General features: G+C 57.9%; 1 protein-coding gene across 1 annotated transcript; it reads right to left on the reverse strand.

Annotated features, from left to right (window-relative positions):
- Window positions 1-3502: 3502 nt before the first annotated feature.
- LOC104350226 (SRSF protein kinase 3) lies at window positions 3503-15950 on the reverse strand. Its single transcript, XM_086470336.1, has 20 exons — window positions 15899-15950; window positions 15549-15664; window positions 15061-15112; window positions 13549-13665; window positions 13388-13507; window positions 13114-13222; window positions 12670-12831; window positions 12522-12609; window positions 11316-11449; window positions 11087-11182; window positions 10809-10902; window positions 10417-10554; window positions 10118-10225; window positions 7484-7646; window positions 6195-6277; window positions 5981-6110; window positions 5642-5844; window positions 5129-5198; window positions 4951-5043; window positions 3503-3690 (listed from the first exon to the last, which is right to left on the reverse strand). The coding sequence occupies exons 1-20, from the start codon at window positions 15948-15950 to the stop codon at window positions 3503-3505; spliced, it is 2316 nt and encodes a 771-aa protein (XP_086326462.1).
- Between the last annotated feature and the right edge of the window lie 256 nt (window positions 15951-16206).

Here is a 16206-nt window from a genome sequence, read left to right on the forward strand (position 1 = left end):
ATTAACTCAAGAGCGGCGATGAAATCCACCTTGCAGGTTTTTGTCCCACCAGACCAAAACATACCCCTACTTCTGCTTTGGACCTGTGGAAACAGCCTGAAAAGTAAAGCTTTTTGCTGAATGTGAGCCAGCCATCTCTCCACTACCACACTAATGGAGGCTGCTCTGCTGTCCTTCCCTGGAGATAGCAGCCAAGTCTACTGAAGCTTCTCTCATAGCAACCAGAGCTCCAGAGCCAACAGCAGCTGCTGTCACTGCCTTCAACGCTTACCCACAGGATCCAGAGCAAAGCAACATCCTCCTCCTTGCACCTCTAGAGCAAAAAAAAAAAAAAAAAAAAAAAGCCCAGAAGGCTGGTGACAAGATGACTTCCTGGGTCAACCACAAGAAGAAGAAGAAGAAAAAAATCCTAGTATTTCCTATCCAAGTGAAAAGGGGAATCTTCTATTTCTACTGAAGAAATAGGAAATTCCTTTTCTGGGTTTAGGTTCTGGCAGTAGCACACAATCAGGGTGGGGGGCAACCGTCTGAAACACACGATGCACCAGCACACCATCGAACACCACCATCAAGTTCTCTGAGACCCAGCTGCAGCCTTCACACAAGGGGAGGCAATTCGGCCCCCTCGTCCCGGCCGTACCCTCGACGCTCCCATTACATCATGGCCAGAGCCCGCAGCAGCCACCGCAGCCCTGCAGCACCCCGTGCTCTCCACAGACCCGCAGAACACCCCACCCCACCCCAAAAAGCCCACCCGGGGGGACCTTAGTTTTGGGCAGAGGACCGCGGGGACAGGGCTGGGCAGCGGCTATGAAACCCCCACACCCCCCGCTGCACCCATTTCCCTGCTTCCACACGCGGCCTCGCACCTCTCCTCCTTCCCCCCCCCCGCCCCGGGGACGGCGAGACGCTGTCCGCCGCCGCTTCCCCGCCCGACCCGGCGGTGAACTCCGGTCACCGGCACCCAAGGACGAGCCGCCGGGCGACAGTGACCTTGCTGGTGCCGTCGGAGAGAAAGCGGCGGGGGTCGGAGCGGGGCCGGGGCGCGGGCAGGGCCGGCCGGGAACCCACCCCGCGGTGGCCACGCGTGACGGACGGACGAGGAAACGGAGGAGAATCCGCGCTGCGGCCCCCGGCGGGCCGGGAGCCGGGAGTTACGGGGGAAGACGCCGCACGGGCACCATGAGAAAGCAGAAAATGCAGGTCAAACACCGCCTCCCCCGAGGCCCGGAGGGGCCGGCGGCTCGGGGCGGGCAGCGGCGGCGGGGGCAGGCAGCGGCGGCCAGGAGGGGGCTGCCCCGAGACGGACAACGGCTCCCAAGCCCCCCCCGGGACAATACGAGGAAAAACGGGGAGCAAAGGAGGCCAGCCTGCAGCGGGGCTTCACCGGCGCTCGCCTCCACCGACAAAGCCCCGCGGCGGGGCCCGGCCCCAGCCCCGCACCAGCCTGCCACCACCGGCCCGAGCCCGGCCGCCGCGGGCGGGCGCACACCACCGGGACCGCCATGATGGCCCACGCCGCCGGGCAGGGCCTTCCCCCGCCGGGTCGGGTCGGGCCGGGCCTCCCGGGCCGCTGCCCCACCGCTACGGCGGGGCCCTGACGCCCGGGCCCCCAAGGCAGGGCAGGGCGGAGCGTCGAGCCGCGGCCCGCGCCGGGAGCCCCCCGCAGTCGCCTGCCCGCCCTCCCGCCCCGGCATTCCCTCCCGCCAGCCCCGCCGCCGGGCACGGCCGGTCTCCGCCCGCCCGCGCCTACCTGGCCGGCCCGTTCCCCGGGCCCCCGCGCGGCACTAGGCCCGGCTCAGCGCCACGGCGTCTCCTGAGCAGCCGGCGGGAGCAAGCCCTCGGCGGCGGCCGCGGCGCCAGCCCCTCCCCCTGGCAGCAGTAGCGGCGGCTTCTCCCCAGGCCGGGCGGAAACGGCACTGGGCGCACGGGGATCCCCGGCGCCGGCGCCAGGGGCGCCCCGGACACGCCCACTCCCGCTCCCCGTTGGCTGCCACGGCGCCGCACCCCGCCCCGCCGGGACGCCCGCCGCTGCCAGCGCCCCGCCCGCCCACGCTTGCCATTGGTGGCCTCGCCGCCCAGCCCCGCCCGCGCTCCCGTCTCATTGGGAGCCTCGCGTCCGCCCCGCCGCTCGCCCCACGGTCGTGGCGTCTCATTGGCGCGCGAAGCTGCCAATCGGCGGGGGGGGGGGGGGGAAGGCGGTCGCCAGCGTCGACGAGGTGCAGCCGGGCGGGCTGCGACAGTGCCTGCCGGCCGAGCCGCGCTACGTGCCGAGGGGCGGGGCCGGCGGGGCCCGTCACCGCCCCCGCCGAGGCGCCACTCTCCGCGGGGTAACTCCCGCGTCGGGACACGTGGCAGAAAGAAGGGGCGGCGCGGGCAGCCGGGATTCCTGGGCGGCAGCCGCCGCTGCGCCGCGCATGCGCGGTCCGGAGCGGAGAGGGTGGGGGGAGAGGGAGCGCAGGGCGCATGCGCGGCGGCGCGGGAGCGGGGCCTGCAGCTCGGCACGTCCGCGCCGCGGGGGGAGGCGGCGGCGGTGGCGGCTGGGCCGGGGTCCTGTCGGGGGGACTGGGAGGGTAGCCCGCCGCCACCGCCCCCCGCCACCGGTGCCTCCCCCTCAGGCCTCCACGGCGGCGGCTGCCCTCCCCGCCCGGTGGGCCCCCTTGAGCCGGGGGAGGTGGGGAGGCGCCGCGACACTGCCGCCTTCTGGGCCCCCTCAGAGGCCGCGGCCGGCGGGGAGAGGTGCCACCACCCTGCTGGAGCCCAGAGCTGGCCGGTTCTCTGTCCGCGGAGCCCCGAACAAAGGGCGTGGAGGGCTGAGCGCGGGGCCGGCCGCGTGAGGCGGAGGAGGGGCGGCGGGGAGGAGGGGCGCGGGGGGCCGAGCCCCGCTCAGCTGGGCGGGAGGGACCCTGCGGCACCGGGTAGGTGTGTGCGTGCGCCTGGCCGCGGGGATCTGCCCTGTGCCCGTGTACCGCGTCTCCGCTGAGGAGGGGGACGCACCCGGCCGTCCCTCCCGCTGCCGGTGAACGGGCGCTGGACGCAGGCGGGCACCGAGAGGCTCCCCTTGCCCCCCCCCCCCCCCCCCAGCTTCAACAGCCCTGCAGGCTGCGAGACCGTAGGACGTTAATTGCTGCTTGCAATTAACGCTGCGGGCGGACTACGGGAGCTGAAGGAAGCGAATGGAGCCGGACTGGAACAAAGCCGGAGGCTGCGCAGGAGGGGGCGGCGGCCACCGCCCCGCTCCCGGGGTGGCTCGGAAGAGGCTGTGCCGCGTACCGGGGGTGGTAGCGGGCGAGCCGCGCCGCGGGGGGCTGAGGAGCAGCCGACGCCTCAGGGGCAGTGCGGCCCCGCCGCCATCTTGTCCGCAGCGCCCGCCGCCCCCCGCCATGGCAGCCAGCCCGGGGGGGTGCCGGTCCCGGCCGCTGCGGAGGGGCCCGCAGAGCTCCGGGGAGGGGGAGAGGCGGCGGTTCCCCGCCCCCCCCAGGGCCGGGGGCGAAGGGTCCGGTCACGGGTGGCTGAGCCAGGCGTGCTGCAGGCACTGGGCGGCGGTGGCGCGGCGGTCGGGCGCGTAGCGCAGGGCGGGCAGGAGGAAGCTGGCGAAAGGAGCGACCTCATGTTTTGTCCAGTTGTGTCTGTCGGCCAAGATGGTGTGGAGACTGCGGGGAGAAAGTCTGGAGATCCGCAGGAGAGCGCCTGGCAAAGGCAGTGTGAGCACAGTACCTCAGTGACACCTGCAAGATGGGGAGGCCACCGCTCCTCGCCTCGCATGGCCCACCCAAAGCACCCTGAAGGATCCCTTCCTTCACCTTTGAGCCTTCCTCTCTCTGAGAGCATCACCTGTGCTGCCCCTTGCAGGTTTGGCTCGCGGGTGTTTCTCAGAAAGCACCTTTCCAAGCTAGTGTTTGGAGTCTCCCTGTTCCCGAGTACTTCTTAGATGAGAGTGTGCCAAGAGCAAATGAAGTGTTCCCAGAATAGCTGTGCCAAAGCCATTGCTGCCCATTCCCCCTGCCTGTCCACATGCAACCCAGAACGCATCAGGCTGTTTCAGAGTTCGTAAGACACTAATGTTAATTTGTTTTGTGCCTACTAGCTCCGTGGGGCCGAGAGCAGTGCCACTACCGACTGAGAAGCTGCCCTCGTCCCCAGGAGTACACAGTGTAAATGCAGCGATTCAGGTTAGGCCAGTTTGGTTCACATGAAGCATGAATATAGAACAAGAACTAGCTTTGACTCGTTTCTTTTGAGCACCATAGAAGGAATAAGTGTGAGCAAAGGATGTGAATGTGCAGGGAGGTGCTTGTTGAACTGCAGCATGGGACTGGCGCTCAACGCTGAGTGAATTGTGGGTAGGCTGAGGCTGTGTGGCTGGTGAGCGTGAAAGCAAAGAGGGTGATAGACTAAATTGTGGAAGGATGGAGTCATGTGATGCCTTGAAGTCAAAGACAAGGATTTCAAGCCTAATGAGTCAAAGGGAAAAGAGTTGGGGAGAATAAAACAGGAGAGACGTTTACAGTTGAGCCAGATGACTAAATATAGCAGCCACATTGGAAGGATATGAGTGTCCCATTCCTGATTAGCGTTGTTCTCTGCCAGTGAACGGGTGAAATCCAGCCCGTTACACACTTGAGCCTTCCTGGCATGTAGCTGTTTCCTGTCCCTATTTCCATTCTTACCAAATCCAAAGGAGAAAGAATGGACATGTTTTCCGTGTTGGGTGTTTGCTGTGACCATTTTCCAGGAGTTTGCTTTCATCCCTGGAATGCTCCTGGATTGCAAATGTGGGCAGGGCAGGGAGTGTTAGTGCTCTTTATGAAACCTCTGCTTCTCTTCTGTCCCTGCCTGTAGCCTGCGTTGTGTAACATAACTTTTTGGGGTTTTCAGTGTGAGCTGAGTAGGAGTGTGTTGGAGATCCACAGTGGTTTTTAAAGTAAAATTCCTTACTCCAGTTCTTACCTGGCCTGCTGAAAAATTTTGTTGACTTGTTCCAGGAGAAAGCAATTTGAGGAGGAATTCTTCCCAGGAGTTCAATAATACGAGCAACATGATCTAGACAGAGGAAGGGAAAACACAGCTAGATACAAAGATTGTGACACTTCTGACAGTGAAATGAATAAAACTGATGGAGTCCTACCATCATCTCTGGAGAAATATTTCCCAGGTTGAGGATCAAACAGACACTCCCCAGTTGCCATTTCAAATGCCTAGAAATGGAGTGGCATTGCAGATTCATTAACTCACTTTGAGTTTTTCTTCCCCGTTAACTCTGATAGTACCAATTTCCCTTGCTATCGCACAAAACTGATCCTAAAACTATGGAAATATTCACGCTGCTTTGATCTGTACCGTGGTGAAACAGCACCTTTGGCTCCATCAGGATGAGCAGCAGCGTGTGCCTGATTCGGTCAAGCCTGTGAGTTAACATACAGGGAGTGTGAATTGCCTTGTCGCTTAAGCTAATTAAGAGTGAACTGTATCAGCAGCGTGCTTTCACTCCAAAGTGACTGAGTGCAGACAGCCCCTTTTCCTCCTCAGCAAGGCAGTTGTGCTTTACATGCAGCGGGTATAAGGGAGTGCTGAGGACACGCTGCCCCCAGCCTGTCGGTGTCTGTCACCTCCCGTGCGCACGCGTTGTCCCCAGCCCTACCAGGCAGCCCAGGCTCCAGATGTCCGCAGGAGTGCCGTAGTCTAGTCCAAGCAGCACTTCCAGGGCACGGTATGGCTGGGTCTGTATCTCCTTGGAAAAAGGCTTGTACTGAAACAGAAAGAACCTCCCTTTGGTCAGCGTCCGTAAGCGAGTAACAGCGGTGCTTGTGGTCACAGCCTCCCCGCAGGGTGAGGAGCAGGGCACTGCGGGGCAGAACTGAGCACAGGGCACTCGGGGCATGGCGGGCACGTTCTCAGTCCCGCTGACACCAGGGTGAATTTTATCTCCCAACATTTTACACTGAACCACGGGTTTGAACTTCTAATTGTAGGGACTAACTGCAAGCTGAAGAAACAACCGAAGTTGACAGCGTCTCCAGGAGTCCAGTGCCCAGCTCTGAGCTGGGAGTGATGAATGTAACACCCCCCTGAAACAGGCATTTCTTCAGCATGCTGAGAGAGCTATTCAGCTGCAAAAGGACAGACACGCAGCGAGGCACGGAAAGAAGCACACGGCATCCTGCAATTGTGGGACAGACTCAGAGCAGACTCACTGTCCAGCACGCGCTGCCCAGATCTGCAATTTTCACTTCTATGCCCATTAAATCAGATTCTTCCAGTCGGTTCCCAAGATCACCTAGATGGGAAGGACAGAGAGATATCAGGTCTTTCTGAACTAACAGGTATGCATCACTTACCACAGGAGGGGTGTCTATGCCTGCCTTTAAAGTTTTTCACCCTAAAAGGTCCTAAAATGCTTTTTATCATCAATAAAATGCCATTTTTGTCTTTTGAGGAAACACAAAGGAAGAGCTGGTATCCAGTCAAAATGTAAGAGCACATTTGGGAGGACAGTAGCTTGGACCGGAGGTGAGGTTCCTCTAGCACTGGGGCTAAATTATTGTGGGCCCAGAGGAGAGCACGTCCTACCAGCACTAGTCAGATACAAAACATCTGTCGTGCCTCCTTACCCTTCAGCAATCCTGGCTGTCACGGACCTTGGAGTGTAGAGGTTACGTTTTCGTCTAACCCCGGAAAAGGGTAGTTTTTGGTTTAGTGCTTTACAGTGAGCTGTCAGTCGGTGCCTAATATTGTGCCTGTCTGCTCAAAGCAAAAGACTTGGTCACTAATTTAGCATTCCCTGATTGCCCCAGAGTTTGAGAGACAAAACAGCGCTGTCAAGGGAGAAATGCTCATGGGAGAGCATCGTGTGAGAATAATATAAAGGGTCTCATTGCTGGGAGATGAGCTGATCTCTCGAGAAATGCTCCAGCCCTATGTCTTATTCGCTATTCACACCATTCTCCGCAAATAAATTGTGTCTCAAAAGGCCTTGAAGATTAGCAGTACGTACAAGTCTCCTACAAACCTCAGAAATGTGGGAAATACAGAGCAGAAGTGTCGTACAGCTTTCTGATCAAACCATTTTGTATGTAAACCTTTCAGCAACTGGAAACACCAGACACAAGGGAACTACCCTATACCTAAAGCTGTAAGAATGAGCTCCGAGGTCGTGGTGGGGCTGTTCACAATGAGCTCCAAGGTCGTGGTGGGGCTGTTCACAGATGCCCGTGATCTGTAGTTGTCCTCCACACAAACCTACCTGCCCGACCACGTTTCTGTAGGTGCCTTGAGCAGCCTGTAGCCGCTCAGCCTGGTGTTTGTATTAAGCAGAGACAGGAGAGGCCTCTCACCAACGTAAGCTGGGTGTGCTGTTTTGTACCAGCTGTTGCAGGAGATGGGAACCTTTCCCAAGATGTCTGTACCTGCTGCCTCTCTGTTTGCCTCCTGGCCATAAACACACCAGTCCCTTTTCTTGTTAACCCCCCCCTGGAGTGCTCACCTGGTCCCTTGAGCCTCAGACCCGTTCTCTGGCCGCAGTCGAGCGTATCGGGCAGGAACCTTTGGAGGCTTTTGCCATGTCCGTGCAGCAAGACGTTCTCCGGCTTGATGTCCGCGTGGATGATGCGGCAGCGCTTGTGGAGGAAGTGCAGCCCTGCCAGCACCTGGGCGAGCAGGCGGCAAGTCCCGTCAGCCATGCCAGGGACCCCACCGCCTCCCCTGCCCCAGCAGCTGCCAGGGCTGTCAGAGCAGTCAGGCCCAGCGGGCAGGCAAGCTGTGGACCTTCTGGCGTGGAAGAAAGGGGTCACTGATGACAACTGTCTGCAGTAGATTGTTTCCGTGTGGCGGGTGCCCTGTACTAAGCTGGAGGTGCGGCCAGCAGAGTGGTGGCGTTGGTTGGGGTGGCCCCGTGGGAGCCGGCACAGGGGGTTTCGTCGCACCACACGGCAGGAGGAGCAGGAGCCACAGCCCCACGTGCCCAGCGAGAGGGGGGCCTGGAGAGCCCAGTGGGGAAGGGGCTGTTTGGGGGAGGTGGGGTGACATGCAGCAGAAGGCAGCGTGAAAATCCACAGGTACCAGTGTGGATGGGCAAGCCTGGGGAGGTGGAAAGAGGACAGGGCTACGAGGAGGCATTGCGATCGCAAAGCTGAACTTCCTCCTGAAAAACCACCCCTGTCTGAATGGCTGTTACGCCCTCGGACCACCGTGCCCTCCGCCCTTCAAATGGGAGTTGGGGACTGGTTATAGAGTAACAGGGCATGGGAGGACGTCCCGTCGTACAGGGAAAGAAAAGGAGGTGCAGCAGGGAGGAGGGAGAGACCTTGAGTGAGTGCGTGCGGAGAGGACGTAAGGGCAGCGCAGGAGAGCCGTGTAGGGAAAGAACAGCTTACAATGGAGCAGGGAGAGCCTGGCCTGTCACCGGGGAGAGGTAAACAACGCCTGCCAGAGGGAAACAGACGCTATCAGAAATCAATAACAGCGAAAGCACTGCTGGGAGAGTTACAGTTGGTTTTTAAACACTCTGGTCAGTCATAAAGGGCTGGCAAATATTCTCTGTATTATCAAATTCTATTCTGGGATGAACACCAGCCCCAGGGAAATACCAACCTTAAATGGTAACTGTGAAACACGGGGAAAGATTTAAATAGCTAAACTGGAATGAATCAGAAGTAAATACTGCCCCAGTGCTGATCTGAAGGGGGAAAAAGATTCCAAGAGATTACAATTAAAGCAGGCGGGGGAATGGATGAAGCAAAAGGCTTGGGTGTGAAATGGGGCACAGGGATTAATGCCACTACATTTTAGTGTAACTTATTCAGGTGTTAGTGGAGCTTCTTAGAGGAAGAAGAGGCTATTCCAGAAAACGGGATGAAGGAGGAAGCGGTTTTCTTTCTCAGTGTCCCTAGAAGGGCACAGGAATCAGGGTAGCAAATCTTCATCTTGGCAAGTGTGCAGACTTCTGGTAAATCTCAGCATGAGAGGCAAAATGTAATTTTAACTGTTCTGAGGCCTCCCTCAGGTTCCCCATTCCTTAGCTATTCCCAGCCAACGCATAAGAAACTCAGTTTTCACCATCTGTCTTATCGTCACACTGCATCCTTGCAGGGATGAAGGAAGAGTTTGGCTCCCAGCAGGAAAACCTCAACATGGGTGGAGGAGCAGCCAGCCAAACCAGCAATTTAGAAAGCCCTGGAAAGACATCAGCGCTGAGGGAGACCTCGAGCTGCCTTTGGTGGTACCGTGCACAAAGCTGCCGGACCTGCCAGTGCCACCTGCGGCTGGATGCTGAGGAAAATGCCAGCGGTCTGGCATCGCTGCCAGAGGGGACTTCTCAGGGCAGGGGCGGGCAGGGATACCCATGGTTTGCCCACAAGAAGCATAACTATGGCAGGCTGCTTGTCCCCCCGCGAGCGGCAGGACTGCTGGAGAATCCAATGGTTACTGAGATGGTGGGAACACAGGTGCCACCCCTGAGTCCCCAGTGCAGGGCTGCAGGCTGCTGGCTCTTCATGGTGGTGGCCGTGACTCCTCCCCAAACCTGATGAGACTGCAGGCTTGGGCAGGGACGCACAGTGCCCCTGTATTAATGGGAACGTGATGGCTTCCTACGCTGCATTTTAATTAACATTTTCTCTCCTTACACCCAAAAGAAATAGTTACTGTTTTACTTAGGCACTGGCTCTATTGTCCCTTTCTTTGCAGATGCAGTCATGGAGTTCATGGCAGATGTCCCCGGGATGCAGACTATGGCATGTCCCCCTCCCAACAGTCCCTTGGTGCCTTCCCCCAGTCCCAGCTAAGTTCTCACCTGCTGTAAAGATTTTTTCACAAAAGGCAAAGGCAGTCCCTGGGCTGCGCAGTTACCCATCAGACATCGCAGGGAAGGACCCAGCGCCTCAAATACCAAGCACACATGTGGCAAAGAGTCAGGGATTCACTAACAGAGGGAAGATGCCACTACCAGCTTTTTGCCCTTCACCAGAGCAGCCAAATATCTCCTTATCCAACCTCTCCCCTCCAGCCACCTCCGTGTGCCCCGGCTCAGCTACCGCCCTGCCCATCCTACCCACGGGGGCACAGCGCTTGGTTCTGCACCACCCTGCGGCTCTGCGAGGCAAGCCCAGGCTCTGCTGACCCAGAGCTGCAGAAGGATATGGAAGCCGTTCTCGCCAATCATTCTGAAGTCGTCTAACAAACAGACGATGTTTTCTCCTGCCTGGTCCTTCCTCTTCATACTGCTCACCTGAGGGGGAGGATTCCAAGAAAGCTGCGATTAGAGACATATATATGCACAAGGACATCTTGCACCCGTTTTATTTCATTCTACAGACTTTCAGGAGTTGGCACTTCGTGATAAACCCCATGAAAACATCATCAGGAAAACCAGGCTCCAAACACACAAGCAGTCTGTTACCAAGGAATGAGTTTCCATACATTGTCCAGCTCTTGACCAGGTGGGACCATCACCCTCACAGTGTCCACATAACTCAAACTGATCCTGCCAACAGTGCCTGGCACGCTCCCTGCTGCCTGTTCTATCCCAGGCAGGCCCAGAAAGTGCTCCTGCTTGTGCTGGAAGGGGACTCCCAAAAGACCACAGCTCACTGCTCCCAGCAGCAATGACTGTCCATTTCCTTTGCCCTTCTGCAGCCTCTGCTCCTTGTCCTCAGAGTAGGGATGGCCCTGTCCCTCCTCAGCTGAGAGCAGCAGGCTGGGACATTGCCTTTTAAAACCCACACCTTCCCTTCAGCAATTTCTTGCAAGGGGTTGCAGAGAGGCCAAGACCTTGTGGTTGTCTTCGGCCACTCAAAGGCTACGTGTCCTACTGGGCTAGAGAGCAGCTTCCGTGTCTGGAGGAACCCAGAGAAGTAGGCTTCTTTGGGATGAGAAAGGACTGGCTGTGGGCAATACTGCAGAGATCTATGAGATACGGAGTGGTGGTGGAGGGGGTGAGCACGGATCTTCCATACAAGAACCAGGAGGCATCAAACCCAGCACTTGGGAGGTTCAACAGCAAAGCAGAGGAGATGGTTCTTCATGCGTGGGTAAGCGGTGGCAGTTCTTGTCTCAGGGGCTGGGGGTGCTGAAGCCCGCGTGGGCTCACAGGAAAGCAGGGCGGGTCTCTCGAAGGTACATCCACCGAGAATTACTGCCCATGCAGACGTCACCCTTGGCCCAAGAAATCTCCCGCTGGAAACTGCTGTAGGCCAGGGGAGCGGTCAGGGGGAGCAGCACCCTGTGCTTAGCTTGTCCTTAGGCCTGCCCGGGTATCTGCTGCTGGCCAAGGGTGCTGGGCTGGTTGAACCACTGGTCTGCCCAAGCACGGGTGCTACGGTCCCCCCAGCTCCTGCACCAGCTCTGTGCGCCTGCACTGGTCTGGGTACAGCAACTCATACGTTTGGGTTTTCGTCTCCTCACAGCTGTAACCGTCAGGATTTTGGTTTGGCGCGTTGTGCAGGTGCCGGATCTGCCCGCACCAGCGGCAGGAGCTTTGTGTGGCACGACAGAGGTGAGCAGCCCTGGAAACAGGGGAGACCAGATCGCCTCTTCTGGCAACTCGGCAGGCACCGACCACCCTGTACTGGTGGGAACAGCCCTGGGAACCAGCTGTATTCTGCTGAATGGGAAGGCGTGTCTTTCAGAGAGAATTAGTGATAAATCAAGAGTAAAGCTCGGTCTGCATCCAGGATTGTGCTGATGTGGAGAAAAGCAGCCCTCTGATTACATTAATTAAACTAGTGCCACTTAGCACTTCCTCTTGCGTCACTGGGGCTGGCTCATGTCCCTTTGGACAGGGCCTATAGATTCACAGGTGTGAACTTAACCTTTCTCAAACCTGTTGGAGAAAGGCCTCAGAGTAATTTGAAATGTGAAATTTAATGGCTTTTACTTACCTAAAGCTGACGTAAATTTGTATTTAGGCAAACTCGAAGAATTGTAACCATGAGATTTCTAGATCTAGCAGGTCAAGCCACCTTCAAAGTCAACTAGCTGAGACCCAGATACAGGCACCTAATTACCACATCCATTAGCAAAGGCAGGAGGAAGCTTTCTGGCTTCAGAGGTTTGTTAGATTTTTGCTACATCCCGCTTTTTTTTTTTTTTTTTCTCAGATGTTTCCTTTTACCTCGGTGTCAACGTTGTGATAGAGCAATGCCCTCTGAGCTGGGAATGACACAAATACAACGGACACACTCCCATCTCCTGCTTAAGAACTTTACCACCTTTTTCTGTTGATTATCTGCCTTATCTTTCTGCAGGTTCCTCCTATTTGCTGGATTTTGGTCTCAGCTGAAGGAAATGGGCTGACAGGGCAGCCAGCATGTCCCACTATGACAGGAGGAAGGAGAAGGTGCCTGCTCAGAGGGCAGTGCTGAGCCAGGGTGATTTCTATGAATTCCCTAACTTTTGGGGTTTTTTCTTTTTCCCCACCTAACTCCTCAGACCTGGAGAGAGAAGGGATGATGAGGCTCATACTCAGACCCCAACTCAGCGGCCATCCCCGCGAAGCAAAGCACAGAGCCCCAGAATATACATACGCAGCGGAGGAGAGCGACCTCGTCCTGGGCAGCCTCGGCAAAGCCTTCCCTGCTTTTCAGGACCTTCACAGCGACCTGCTTCTTCCTCCTGGGAAGCGAAGCACAGCTGCCAGCCAAGGCGTGCCAGAGCGGCCCTAACCAGCAGCACCTCCCCTTCTCCCGGTCACCCAGCCCTGGGCTCCCCAGGGGGGGTGCTGCCCTCCTACAAGCAGCCTCGCCCTCGGCGTGCAGCACACCAGGCCTGTGGGCATCCTTCCCGGCGATGCTGCTGGCCTCTGGCAACACAGCTATCCCAGGGGCCAGCGAGGGGCTGGAGAGGAAAAGGCAGAGCATGGACCCCGCAGGGTCTAAATGAGAAGAGCCAGCGCAGAGCAAGGGCTGATCCCACCTCGTTTATGTGCTTTGGTTTCCGGGGACCGGCCCTGCTCATTGCACCCCACCAGTCTCGCGGCCAGGTTTGCCCTGTGCTTGGGGGACGCCGATGTGCTCCGGGGCAGGTAGCTGCGCTCTGCTGCTTCTGCGAGAGGGGCCGGCCCTGTCCAAGAAATCAGCCACCCCTTCCCACCTCCCCAAAAGTCGGTCAGCCCCTCACCTCATGTCCTGGCACAGCCAAACAGTGGCAAAGGCGCCGCAGCCCAGCTTATGCAGAGCCTGGTATTGCGTGTTGAACACCTCTCCTTCCCGCACCGGGTGGTGGCCTCCTGTGGGGACCATCACCGAGAGACGTTACTGACACCTCTAAGTGCTCTTAACTGAACGAGCAGGCGAGGACAGCCGTCCTCCTCGAGGAACAGCCAGACAGGGCCCAGCGGCCTTCTCCGGCCGGGCACGATCTCGGCTCTGGAGCTGCACGCCCGAGGACTGACCTGTGCACTGGGCTGCCGGCACCTCCTCCTGCGCCCGCTCCTCCATGGCCCAGTGGCACAGCAGATCCCGGCACGGGGGGATGGAGCAGTGGGAAACCAGAGTGGTGTGACCTTCAGCACCTTACACCTTCAAAGAGGTAGAGAGCTGCAGGCAGCCGTACCCCTGCTGCGTGCTGCGCGCACTGATTCCCTCTTATACCCCTGCTGTCCCCGTGCCCTCTTCCTTCCCATCCACTTCATCAGCCCCTGGAGCTGGGCTGTCACAAACACTTTTGGCACTTGATGGAGACACAGATTATTTTAAGAGTTCAGAAGAGGAATGCTGGCAGGCTGGGGCCGGGCAGGGATCCTGGTGCTGTGCTGTCGGGCCAGCGCCAGGTGGGGGGGTCTCAGGTTTCCCTGGGCCCAGTGTGAATCTTCAGGGGCTTAGCAGGGACAGTGGGATCCCCTCCTGTGGCCACAGCCGGGGAAAGCACCAGCTCCCCGTCCCCGTCCCAGCCGAGGGGGGGACACGTCTGGGGTTTCGGTGGCAGGAGGAGCCTCACGCTCCAGATGGGTGCGAAGCAGAACCTGCACCTTAGGCGCTGCCGCGCTGCACATCCGTCTGCAGCCCAGCCCGGGGCTGGAGCGCGGGTTTATCACTGACCCTCCCGTGAGGCCCCACGAGAGGCTGCGACAGAGAGGGAGGCTGTTTGCAGGGTTTGTTACTATGACAGCCCAAGGTACAAACACCGAGACAGCACAGACAGACTGATGCAACTGCTCTCTCTCCCTCCCCGCAGCACCAGTGTAGAACTGGCTTCAGCACCCGTCACCTGAAATAGCAGCCCAGAGCCTGTGTTACTAATGGAAATATAGATGTGAGCTGCTGTAGCTAGGGTCCTCCCAGCCCAGCCCTTTATAATTTGGAAGTGTCACTTGCTGTACAGCCAAAGCTCCAGGTTAACACGCTTCACCAGAGCTCATGATGGGTGATAATAACCCCAGCAGACCATTAGCGTGGGTAGAATTCTTGACCTTTAAATCCTTCAAATCGGGTCACTAAAGCTAGGAGCTTGTCTGCACCGGAGGATTTTCAGAAATAGGTATAGTGGGCTGGCGGCGGTGGTGGCCGTGGGAGCCACGTGACAGGGAGTTGTTCTGGGACAGAAACATCTTCCAGGTGCTGAGACGGAGGCTGACTTCCTCAAAAGACCAAAGTTTCTTTCCACGCACTGATGCTCCTCTCCCAGCACTGCAGCCAGAGACGCAGCCCGCCTTTGGGCACCCAGCAAGGTTCTAATTAAGGGTCAGACTGGCCTCGAGACTCTGATCCTGTCAGAGACAACTCAAATCGCCAGAACTGACATTGCTTCATTCACCTAAGCCCATACAGCAGCCTGGAAGGTGCTCAAAATCCCTCCCCCTCCTTGTATTTTTTACACCTCTAACCGTAAGATTTACACTGTTCAGAATCAGCCTCTTTTAGGCATAAGCCTCCAGGATGCTGCATGTCTGTATGGTCACTCTGTTCAGCAAATACTTACTAATACCTTAGCTATGAAACACAGATGAAATAAAAATTTTTGTTGTTTGTGCACAGACTGAGCACATCAGCAACCTCGCAAGCTCCTGCACCACCAGAATCTGCCCAAGCCCTCTTCACTCACACCATTAGGACAGCAGGGACTGACCTGAGAGCCAGGCAACAGCCTTAAAGACTTTGTTATGGCGCTCACCATTCACCTGCCAAAGGAAAACTCAAGCGTGTGGGGAGACGCGAGTTCAACGGCATCTTCCCTAGGCGGATTGTTACAATTGACAGGAGACTTCGGTGGGAAATAGGACCCAAAGACAGACTCAGAGCGTAAAACACATCCCAGCACTAGGGCTGAGGGAGCTGTTGGGCAGCTCACCAGCCCTGGTGTCCTCCTTGCTGCGGAGGGTAGGCAGGCCTGTCCGTAGGGCGCGAGACTTTACCTCCATCCACCCTGGTTACGTGGATGCACCAGCAAAGGATGTAGAGCTATATCCTTGGTACAGGAGAGGGAAACGTGCTCGTCTAAGCTTTGGGATAAAGGACGATTAATGCTTTAACATCCTTCAATGGCTTGACATCTGTATGTTAAAAACAACTGTTTGTTTGCTTTTGTCATTCAAAGCTACATTGTGCAGAACCTACCGGCTTGCTGCAGGCCTGGACCAGGTCAGAGAACTTCAGCCCAAAACCATCCTGCTCCTGCCTGGTCTGCAAGAGCCACAGGCAGGGAGCGGTGCCTCTGGCCTGGACAACTCCACCTGGCCCGCACGGAACAGCGTAAGGAGCTGCCCACCACCCGTCGTGCCTTATAATGCCTGGACCTCTGGAGTCGCAGAGCTCACCAGAGCGACACGCACCTGCATCTTCTGCACAAGCACAGACCTGACAAGCCCTCGCTGAGCGCGGCATCCCTGCAAGTCTCGACACGCAGCGTAAAAGCAGCCCCGTCGGCGCGCGGGGCCCTGAGCCCCGGGAGCCCTGCACAGACTTACCGCCCAGCAGCTCGCAGGCAGGGCACACCGCTCCCTTGGTCAGCTGGCTCATTCTGGAGCTCCCCAAAGTGAGATACCAGCTGGTCCTGCTCTCCTTTTAGTCTGCGCTGCCCAGGAGGGGTGTCCTTGAGCAGACCAAGCTCTTCTGCATCGCGGTGAGGAGCGGGGCAGGGTATCGGATCACGGCACCACTTCTGGGAACAACCTTGGCTTTGGGATAGCAGGAGACCTAGGACAGCTGCGCTGGGTTCACTTTACTGCTGGCCTCTGCCTGCCTCCCCTGGCAGCAGGTCCCTCAGCCTGCAGCA

This window comes from Leptosomus discolor, chromosome 9, assembly GCF_034619465.1.
Source record: "Leptosomus discolor isolate bLepDis1 chromosome 9, bLepDis1.hap2, whole genome shotgun sequence".
Lineage (NCBI taxonomy): Eukaryota > Metazoa > Chordata > Aves > Leptosomiformes > Leptosomidae > Leptosomus > Leptosomus discolor.